The 11,314-nt window shown below is 47.7% G+C and overlaps 1 protein-coding gene across 2 annotated transcripts in view; it reads left to right on the top strand.

The window, feature by feature from the left end:
• The first annotated feature begins 9,167 nt into the window (after positions 1-9,167).
• Mllt3 (MLLT3 super elongation complex subunit) overlaps positions 9,168-11,314 on the top strand; it is a 250,155-nt gene continuing 248,008 nt past the window's right edge. The window contains exons 1-2 of one of the 2 annotated variants that reach the window (XM_055629509.1): positions 9,168-9,438; positions 10,981-11,161. In XM_055629509.1, coding sequence (XP_055485484.1) covers positions 9,427-9,438; positions 10,981-11,161 — 193 coding nt within the window. In that variant the 5' untranslated portion in view covers positions 9,168-9,426. Of the gene's footprint in view, positions 9,439-9,946; positions 9,989-10,980; positions 11,162-11,314 lie in introns of those variants that run through there. The other variant, XM_055629515.1, reaches the window with a different exon arrangement.

Consider the following 11,314-nt stretch of genomic DNA (forward strand, 5'->3'; position numbering starts at 1 on the left):
AATTGCTGTAATCTCATGAGGGAAACCTTTCATACACAGCATCTACTTTTGAAAGAACATTCAGTGAAAATGTTGTCACTAATTCAGCAGCACAGGGTAAGCCCCTGTCCTATGTCCTGCTCTCTTTTGCTGTCCTTGTTGCCAAGGAAAAGCTGAGATCACCCAAGAGCTGACCTCACCTATGTCAATCAAAAGCCATCACATTCGATTCGAATGGAAATTTAACTGTAGAGAAAAAGGAGAAAATGTAAGGTAGATATAGACTCAATCTGAGAAAGAAAGAAAAACAGAAAAAAAAAGTTAGGGATGTAAAGTAAAGCACTTGTAAATGCACTAGGCCTGGGTTCATCCCCAGGACTTCATAAAACAGGTGTGACAGTACAAGCTGGAGGCAGGAGGATCCTAAATTCAAGGTCAGCCAGACCAGTTGGTGCACATTTTAAACCCAGCAGATACCAGAGAGTTCAAGGCCAGCCTGGTCTACAAAGTGAGGTCTAGGCCAACCAGGGCTGCAGAGAGAGACCCTGTCTCAAAAGAAAAAAAAAAAAAAAGTATTGAATTCTGAGTATTAAAATACCCCCTGAAGCTAGGCGGCATGGCGGCACATGCCTGTAATCCCAGCACACAGGGAGGCAGAAGCAGGGGCATCTCTGTGAGTTCGAGGCTAGTTTGATCTACAAATTGACTCCAAGACAACCAAGGCTACACAGAGAAACCCTGATTCAAAAGACAAAAACAAACGAACAAACAAAAAAATCTTCTGACACATTTATATTTGGAAAGAAGACAAATCATATAACAGGCAACACAACGACCAGCTCAATTCTTCTGTATATGCCTCTCTCTTTTTAATCTTGGTTTACAGGTATATCTTTGCTTGTTTGTCATTACTATTTGCTTGTTTCAACTGGCTACCCAAGAGTAAGTGGTAGTTATCATGACAACGTTGCCCTAAACACTTGCGTTTATGATTTCTAGGCCACAGGAGAATGCCTCTCTGTAACTATAACATCATTAGAACATCAAGAAAGTAATTCTTAGTAAAATTGTGTCATCTTCTATGCAGCAGCTGTTTAACTTAACTTTCTCCAGCTTCTTTTGGCTGGTGTGTATGTGTGTGTGTGTGTGTGTGTGTGTGTGTGTCTGTGTGTCTGTGTGTCTGTGTTTGATTCAGGTTTGGAATCCAGGCAACAATTAAGCATTCATTTTATGGGGCTGTCATGTTTCTCTAGTCAAATTTAACATGAAGAATTTCTATTGTTCCATATTTCTCCTTTATAATATTGATATTCTAAAGAGAGAAAAAGCCACTTATGCAAGTACATGGTAATTTCTTCCTCATGGTTAGGTTCAAGATGAACATTTTGGGCAGGAATACTATACAGGTGATGCTGTTTGCCTTTCCTTGTATTACATCTTGAAGCAAACTGCTCAAAATGTCAAAGCCATGAAACATAAGACAGAAGATTGAAATCATAAATATTAGAGGTCCAATAGTTTAGAAACACAGTTCTTTTGCTATTCATTAGTCATTTTTATCTCCTGGTTAGAACTTGAAATCTCCCCCAAATTGCTATTATATGCAGTTTAGAGGAGAGTCCTTCATTAGCTTTCCCTTATCTGATTTCACTGAGGTTGTCTAATGCTGCTATAATGGGTAATAGTTTCCAATGGTTCTTCTGATTTAGCAGACTGGTAATGAACATTCATTGTTTCCCATCAGTAGTATCTATTGTTTCCTAAATCAATAGTTCTTTATGAAAGAAGTCTATATATGGAATGACAAATTGCTTAATACAATTTAGAATTTTTTGTTAGAAAAAAAAATTTACTTTTTAGATTTAATATTTTTAAGATTATACACACACACACACACACACACACACACACACGTGCTGAGTGCCTGTGTGTGCATATATGCCTGTGAGTGAGGGTGCCCTCAAAAGCCAGAGGCATCAGATCTTCCTGGATCTGAGGTTACAGGTGAGTATGAGCCAGCCACCTGGCATGGATACTGGGAACAGAACTTGATGTCCAAGACCAGAACATACTCTTAACCACTGAACTGTCTTTCTAGCCCTCCCAAAAGTTTTTCTTAACATATTGTGATCTGATAATAAAAACTGGGACTGGCTGGGCAGTGGTGGCTCATGCCTTTCATCCCAGCACACAGGAGCCTGAGGCAGGCAGATGGATCTCTGTGAGGCCAGAGACTATGAAAAGAAACCCTGTCTCAAACCCCAACCCAAAACAAACAAACTGGGACTGTTTAGGAAGGAGGAGGAGGGAAGGATGTAGGAAGCAGAAGGATGGTGACAGAGGACAGCAGATGAGGTGAATTCAAAACACGATAAAGATGTTTAAAAAAAAAATGCCATCATGAAACCAATTACTTTGTATGCTAACTAAAAAAAAAAAAATCATTTTCCTGTTTGTTTTGTATTGTTTGGAAAGGCTTTCTTGTAGCTGAGGCTGGTCTTGGATTTGGTATTTAGCTGAAGGCGACCTTGAATTCGGGCTGGGGTTGCAGGTTTCTGTCACCGCCTCATTTGTGCAGTGCTGTACCAGGAGAGCTACAAACCCTTAATGACAGAAGATTTACTGCCGGGTGTGATGACACACACCCTTAATCCCAGCACTAGGGAGGCAGAGGCATGTGGATGCATCTGTGAGTGTGAGGCCAGCCTGATCGATGTAGAGAGTGTCCGGGTCAGCTGGAAGTAAAGAATAGACACTGTCCAAGAAAAAAATAGAAAAAGTTCCAAATGAGAAAGAAGAGATTAATAAATAAACTTTTCTGCGAGGAAAACTGTAAATGGAAATTAACAAATAAATGCAGTCGGATATATTTTGTAGAGTAAAAACAAAAAAAAAAAACAAAATCTACTTCTAACACAGATTTACATTAAAAATAATCCATCCACATAGATTTTTCCATTGTGGATTATATAGGAAGTGGGTAATATACTCTTGGATTATTCAGGACTGACGGTAAATTGCTTAAACCAGCCAAAATACTTGATCCTAGTAGAAGGTAGTAAATCTCTCACTTCTTAGAGGTTTTATTTTATTTCTAAGACACTGTCACACATTTAGTATATAGAAGGCCTGCCTTCCTTTCCTCCCCTTCTTTCCTTTATGTCCTCCCTCCTTACCTTCTACCTCCCTCCCTCCCTTCCTTCCTTTTTTCTTTCTTCCCTTCCCTTCCTGTTCTTTAATTGATTATTTTGCATCTGTATTAACATTTACACGTGACTTTTTTTTTTCATATTTTCCCAATAAGGCAAAATATAGTTTATGTTTAAGATAAAATGATTATTTTTGCCTACCAATTCACTATATATGAATGGAAGAGGTGGGCTGAAAATAAACAAAATTTCCACTAAAAATCAAAGTGATCAAATCATAAATGATTGAAAGGGCTGGAGAGATGTCTCAGCAATTTAGAGCCCTGGCTGCTCTCTCAGAGGACCCAAGTTAGATCCCCAGCACCCAGACATGGCCTCTCACAACTACCAGTAACTTCAGTTTCAGGAGATCTGACGGCTTCTTATGGCCTCTGCAGACACCAGACACACACGTGGTATACAGACATATATGAAGTCAAGACACCTACACACATAAAAATAAAATAAAAATAAACATGAGGGAGGCTGCCTACATAAAGGGTAGATATGCTGTGCTTGTCTGTAAAACCCATCCCTTGCTGGTGGGGGTTAGGGGCAGAGTCCAGTGGAGAGTGGATCCATCCCTGGAGCTTATTGGTTGGCTAGTCTACCAGAACTGATAATCTCTAGGATTATGGACAGGTCCTTTCTGATGGAAAAAGGAGGAGAGTGCCAGAGAGAGACACATAATGTTGATCTGTGATCTACGCACAGTATATACTCATAAAAATGTCCAAATACACACACACACACACACACACACACACACACACACGAAAGGAGTGATAAAGTGGCAGATGCCTTTCTTCCTGAATTTGGGAGACAGCAGCAGAAGATCAAGAACTGTAGTGTTGAGTGAGTTCGGGCTACATGAGACCTTGTCCCAGAAACAGAAACACAACAGCAATAATAATATATAAAAAAGCAGAATAATGGAAAGCTGCTTAATAGTCTGTGAAGAAATAACGAATCAAGATAATATAAAACATCCTAGCTTTGACATAAATTTTCCTGCAAGTTGTTTCAATTTAATGTGTGCTTTACCTAAAGCTATTTCACTGAGGTTCCAGTGGGGCTAGAGAGACGTTTTCATTCACTCACTATCAGTGGATCTCAATATTTACAGTGCTTCATATTGCTCATCCTACATAACATCCTCGATTAATTTTCAGGCCTTGAGGTGCTATTTATTAAATTAGGGATACAGCCTACCATATTAATAAATTATTACTTCAGAGGCATTCATGTTCTGAATGTATAAATGTGTTGCTTAAATGACTCTTGGGGAATAATTTACACACGAAGATGCTCTGTGGGTTAAACAAGCCTGATACATTGATTATGTCTAAAACTGGCCTTTACAGTAGGTGGCTGAGTGGATATTAAGGTGTATTCAGTGTGTCCCCTACACACTACCCTAGAACCATGAGTTAGTTATAATATTAAGCATGTGCTGTCCCAAAGAAATCCTTCCATGAGAAACAGGGTTTCTCAGCTTCTGATCTTAGTGCTTTTTTTCATTGTGGAATTTGTTTTCCCCTAAAAGAACTCCAAGAAAGCAAGCATAGAAACACTTAAGTTCAAGGAAAAGGACATCAGGAATTTGCTGCAGTATCCTTCTCCTTTTTCAGGTATTAAAAGGTAGAACTGAGGGCAACAGTCACGGCTTCTAACTTCTGCCGCTGCTGTTTCTTGGCCTTTGGCTGTTTGAGTCAGATTTCTATGCTGCTTGCGCATGTGTGACACACACAACTATCTCAGACTTAGGTATTATGAAATTAAAAATAAGAAGAAATGGTTTTGGTGAAACCCCTCCCCTGTGTGATGGAGCCATGGCCTTTGTAGGAATGAGCATTCATCCTTATCTTATTTTTATTATTTTGTTGTTGTTTTTAGTTTTGAGACAGGGTTTCTCTGTGTAGCCCTGGCTTTCCTGGAACTCACTTTGTAAGCCAGCCTGGCCTCTAACTCGGACGACCACCTGCCTCTGCCTCTCAAGTGCTGAGATTAAAGAGCCACCACATCAGGCTCTTATTAAATTGTTTTAAAGATAAATTCTCATACAGACCGGGCTAGCCTCAAGTTCTCTATGTGGTCAAGGATACCCTTGGACTTCTTTTTTGTTGTTGTTGTTGTTTTGTTTTCCTCAAGAGACCAGGTTTCTCTGTGTAGGCTTGGCTCGCCTGACTTTGTAGACCAGGCTGGCCTTGAACTCACAATGATCTTTATGCCTCTGCCTCTCTGAATGCTGGGATTGTACCACCATGGCCTGACTGACCTTGAACTTCTAAATCCCCACGCTTCTACCTCCAAGTGTATGGCTAACCACTGTGTCCACTCTACCCAGTTTAGGAGTGTGCAGGGGGGCAAAGGATATTATGTAAGATAAGCAGCATGAAGCCTTGTACACACTGAGATCCATGGATAGTGAGTGAATGAAAACGTCTCCCTCGCCCCACTGGAACCTCAGTGCAATAGCTGTGGGTAAAACACACATTTAATTGAAACAACTTGCAGAAAAAATTTATCTCAAAGCTAGGATGTTTTATTAATATCTTGATTCTTTTTTCTCTTTGAAGATTAACAGGCAGCTTTCCATCATTCCAGAACAGAGCTAGAATCTAATGCTGTAAGAATGACAGGGGTCTGGGAGTGTAGGATGCCGGCTTCCCATGCTGGAAGCCCTAGCTTTCGTTAAATAGATGTATGAATGTATTTCACTAAGCAGGCAAACAAAGGAAAACAACAGGCCATCATGGGGGAATACCCTTAGTTATTCTGAATGTACAGCCAGCAAATGTCTACTGTCTGTTCTGTTACCTAACAGTTTTCTGTGGACCTCCCTCTTTCCTGACAAACCCATACAGCGAAGAATGGACAATGGCTACTTTTTTGTTCCATTTGATTGGTTGAATCTTCGTACCAATAACCTGTCACAGTGAAGAGGTAAAATCTATTTTAGGGTACTTTATAACACTGAAAGGTTATCTTTTCCTTTTGTTCTGGCAGAAACATCCAAACTGGTCTGAAGTGCCAAACCAGCAGAATAATGAGGTAAAAAGGCTTGAGCCAAACCAGTGGCGACGTGGTGTTGGTGTTGGTGCACGAAGTTAGGCTCAGGAGCATGCGCATACATCACAGTATGAATTTCCACGAGGGAATTTCTATTTGGACAATGCTTTTATCATTGATCCCTTTATTTTAATTATTCCTATTATTTGCTACCTAACATTGATGTTCGTCTTAAAAAAACATATATATATATATATCTTCAGTACATTTTTGGTTGTTGAGACAATGTCTCACGCTGCCCAGGCTTGCCACATAGTTGTGATTGGCTTTGAAATCTAGAGGCTCCTGCTTCAGCCTTTCAAGTGTGATCCACTATTCCATTTGCGTGCATTTTCTACACTTACCTTGTTGTCAAGGACTGCTTTCCCACATCTGCACCTCAAACTGTGAAGATTTTCAGGATAAATGAAAAAGAAACACATTTGTTATCACAGCTTTATTGCTGTTAACAGCCAACTTATTAATGCAGCTACCAGCGGAAAGGCTGGTGTAAATTCCTTTGTTCAAAGTTGAGCCTAGAGTATTCTGGGTTGTGTTTTCTTTTTCTTTTTCCTGGTCGAAGTCTTTTTGTTGTAAGGAGGGTCACGTAAGGACGCTGGTGGAAGGGGTCTGTGCGCCATCTACCGGCAGGTTTTAAATCTCCAGCGTCTGCAGTAGAGGAATTACTTTATATTCAAAAGGGGGCTTTAAAGCATTCTTTGAGAAAGGAAGGGTGTTGGGGAAAGACGCTGTCAGATTCTATGATTTATTTGTGGTTGCTGGAATAAACGGGAAATGAGAAAAATTACGCACACACACCACAACACACAAGCAAGTAGTGTGTGCAGGGGTTGGTCAGGGAAACCCTCTTACAAACCCAAGTTCTCCTTTCTGAAGAGATCAACTCCAGAACCAGTGCAAACGCTGAATGGTCACCACTCGGTAGAAATGGCTTTACTAAAGACATTCATATAACCTTCAGCTTCCAATCTCAGCATCCCAAAGTTGTCCTCTGCAATCTGTTTTTTGACAAATGGTGTAATAAAGCCCAGTAGATAGCCATCCCTCACTCGCATACCACACATAGTAGGTCTGTGTACATGCAAACAGCGTTCCCACACAGAAGCACACCTGTGCGTACAGAATGACACGCACTCATGGACTTGGTTGAGAAATGTGTCCTTGGACTTGGAAGGAAGCTTCCTTCCCCCTCAGACATTTTCCCCACCTCTGTGCTAAATCCTGGAGAATGGGACTATCGGTTTTGGGAGAATCCGCAGTACTTGAGTTGCTTTGGACTTGGCTGGAAGTGATCCTGATTCCCATCATCTACTCCGTGAGCTATGGGAAGAACTGAACATGCTCATGGAGAACCTGGGTCCCGTTATTCTGAAATCTTCAGTGCAAGGGCCAACTTGTGTTTTGACGGTCTCTGGGCGTGAGGGAAATAGAAAAGCAATAAAGTTGAGTCGGAAAGAGGAAGAGAGACAAAAACACAGCGAGAGAAGGAGAGGAGTTGGCAATCCGAGAGAAAAAGGGTGGTGAACAAAAGATAAAGTCTGGAAAGCAGCCACCACCCCAAACCAGCTCAAGAAAGGAGTAAAGAGGCAGAAAGGTACAAGAGCTTTATTTAACGAAACAAAGTCACACCCATCTTTCATTTTCGTATCTCCTCTAGATCTTATCCGTTTCCTTTTTAAAGGTTGTCTGTGTTTCTAAAGGGAGCTAATAACTTTTTTTTTTTTTTCATTCGCCCCACGTATGGCTTGATATTTCACCCATGGCTACCGAGACAAAATACAACTGGAGCCAGAGGAGCATTTTTTAGAAGAGCGACTCTGGAACACTCCTGCGACGGGCTGTCACCCGGGAGCCTAAATGGATTAATACCCAGAGACGGATTATGTTGGCTGTCACCAATATGCCTAAAGATTATGATCCAATTTATGCACGTTACAGTCGGTATTAACTTATCTATTTCAAGGCTCCCAGTAGCCGGGTGCGTCCTCAGAGAGGCCAGACCCTGATGCAACCCAGCAGGTCGTCAGCGGGGGAAGCCTCCCGAAGAAAACAACCGGGAAGCCGTGTCCCCAAGGGTCGGTCCCGGGCGCTCCCAGGCGTCCCGCCCTCACCTGGGAACGGTTTTGTGAAGCTGCCTAGCCGGGGTTTCACCAAGGCGGGAGGCGATTCCTCGGAAGGAAATGACACTCTTGTTTCGGGTTCATTTCATTTCTAAGTTTTCAGTGGCGGTGGCAGGAGGGCGGAGCGGGAGCAGGCAGGGAAAGGGATTGAAGGTTGCTGTGGGCTGCTCCGTCTCAGAGATCGCAATTTGGAGGCTTTTTTTGTTTTTTTTTTTTTTTTTTTTTTTGGTCGCGTGTATTTCTCTCGCTCTGTTTAAGTAAGTTTGTTTGGGTGTGCGCTCTTGGCGATTTCAGCACAAACCCACAAAAATCCACGCTGGAAAGTCAAAGCCAAGCCCCGCTCCCCCTTCCCAAACGAGCTCACCACCGCCCGAGACCCGGTTTCAGAAAGCCCTTCCCGGGCGGCTGGGGGCTCCAGGCGGTGGCCACATTCCAGCAGTTTTAATCCGTTTTTTATTGTAGGGCGAGCGGAGTTTGCACAGGGGCCGGGACGGCTCGGCAGCCGGCCGCTCTCCCAGCGCCGGGCCCCCTCCCTCCGTGTCCTCCCCCTCCCCACCCCCCAGCAGGAACCTGTTACTTTAAGCGAGGCGTTCCAGTGTGGCGCTGCGGGCCGCCGGGGCTGCGGGCGGCGGCCGCTGATTGGCTCTTTCGAGCTCCCCCTGGCTCGGTCGCTCGGCCTCCCCGCGCGCCCCGCCCCGCCCGCGCGCCCTCCCTCCGCCCCGAGAGGCTGGAAGCCCGGGTGTCAGGCGCCACGGCGCATGCTCCGGACTCATCCTCCGGCCCCGGAGCTGCTGCTGCTGCTGCTGCTGCTACTGCTGCTGCTTTTGCTTTATTTTTTTTTTGGGGGGGAGGGCTGAGTTTAATAAGCGAGCGAGCGAGCGAGCTGGCGAGCTGAGCTGAGCGAGCGCGGGGTGGGGTGGGGGGCCAAGGCAGAGCATGTCCGCCATCTACCCTCCGGTCCCGGGCGCGCTCTCATTCATAGCAGCGTCTTCATGAATTACAGCTGAAGGGGGCGGGGGAGGGGGGGGCAGCACACAACACCCCGGCAAACCTCCGGGCCCCCAGGCATGGCTAGCTCGGTAAGTACACGCGAAAAATAATAATAATAAAAGCCCCCCCCCTCCTCCTCTCCCCGTCCCCCTCCGCCCCGCGCCGCCGCAGCCCAGACAGCGCCAGCGCTCCGCGGTTCCAATTAGAGAAAGGTTGGTTTTGCTCGCGGGGAGCTGCCGCCTCTCCCTCCTCCCTCGCCCTCCTCCTCCTCCTCCCCTCCCCCGGCGCGCGCGCGCGCGCGCGCACACACACACACACACATACACACACACACACTCTCACTCGCACACTCGCCGCCGCCCCCCCCTCCCCGCGCGCCTCCCGCCTCTTTGCACTCGCCAAGAAGCGCACTCACACTCCCTCTGGCTCACAGGCGCGCGCGCGCGTGCACACACACCGCACACACACACACACACACACACACACACACGCACACACGCACACATACACACACGCTCGCTCGCTCACACCCGGTGGAAGGAGGCGAATAATAACAGCCATATTTCAGCCGCCGCCGCCGCCGGGAGCTGCGGGCACGGGCCGGGGACGCGGCGAGCAGCCGCCGCGGCCGCCACGATGGTGCGTTCTCCGCGGCGCGCGCCGCGGCCCGAGCGTGTGCGGGCTGACAGCGGCGGGGCCGCCGCTCGCAACTTTGCCCCGGCGGCCGGGGTGCGCGGCCGGGGCTCGGCGGCGCCCCGCCGGCAGCCCTGCCTTCCTGCCCTCCGTGCCTTCCGAGCCGGGGTGGAGGCGTCGGGGGGAGGCGGGAGGGAGTTTGCGATCACTTTGGCTCCCGGGAGCGTGCAGCGGGGGGCTCCGTCGGGCTGGCCTCGCCGCTCGTGGGGGGCTGTTCGCCGTGGGGTGCGGGGTGCCTGGAGTTCGGAATGCCTTGGGGGTGTTCTCTCGTGCGTGTGCGTGTGTGTGTGTGTCGGGGGCGGCGTCTGGTCCCCGTGCACGGACGCCGTGGCGAGGAGAGAACACGGGAGTTTGTGTCCATCAGCGGAGGCTGCCCGTAGTTTCCATGCCGCCTGGCACCGCGCTCCACACGCACGCACACACACACGTACACAAAGACTTGCTCGGCGTGTGCCTGTCGCCGCGGTACTTTCGGGGAGGGGGCTCGCGAGGACCCCTCGGACCCCATCGCGGTCCCCTCCCCTCCCATGCGGGGAAAGCCCCCCCCACCCCCCGGCGTCCCCTTTGCGATTGTCTCCCGATCTGTTACCGATGCGTTCGTCGTCGCGCTGGCCGCGGTGGTCGCGTCCTCCCCGCGCCCCGAGCCCCTCCGCGCCCCCGGGGGTAACATTCCGTTACAATCCGGGCCGCTGTGCCGCGGCTCCCGGGGCCCCTGCGGCCCGGCCCGGTGTATTTGGGGGTGTGTGTGTGTGCGGGGGGTGTGTGTGTGCGCGCCCACGCGCGTGAAACGTGGATGCAGAGGGCACTGGCGTTTCCTTTTATGTGCGTTTCAAGGAGGAGGGAAAGAAGAAAAAAAAAATGTCAGGCGCAGCGCTGAGCGGCGGACGGTCGCCTTCCTGTTGTTGTTTCACGGCTGTCTCTCCTCCCCCTGCCCGCAGTGTGCCGTGCAGGTGAAACTGGAGCTGGGGCACCGCGCCCAGGTGAGGAAGAAACCCACGGTGGAGGGCTTCACCCACGACTGGATGGTGTTCGTGCGCGGCCCGGAGCACAGTAACATTCAGCACTTTGTGGAGAAAGTCGTCTTCCACTTGCACGAAAGCTTCCCTAGGCCAAAAAGAGGTAGGGCTCGCATACAAAAGAGACTTGAGAAAAAAAAAATGTCTTTGCCCGAGAGAGGAAACAATCGTGGGGCCCCGTTGCTCCCCGGGCCGTTCCCCGTTCCCTCTTCCTCCGCCCCCCCCCCCCCCCCCCCCCCCCCCCCCCCCCCCCCCC

The sequence above is a fragment of the Psammomys obesus genome, unplaced genomic scaffold (assembly GCF_907164565.1).
Source record: "Psammomys obesus unplaced genomic scaffold, mPsaObe1.curated_primary_1811, whole genome shotgun sequence".
Classification (NCBI taxonomy): domain Eukaryota; kingdom Metazoa; phylum Chordata; class Mammalia; order Rodentia; family Muridae; genus Psammomys; species Psammomys obesus.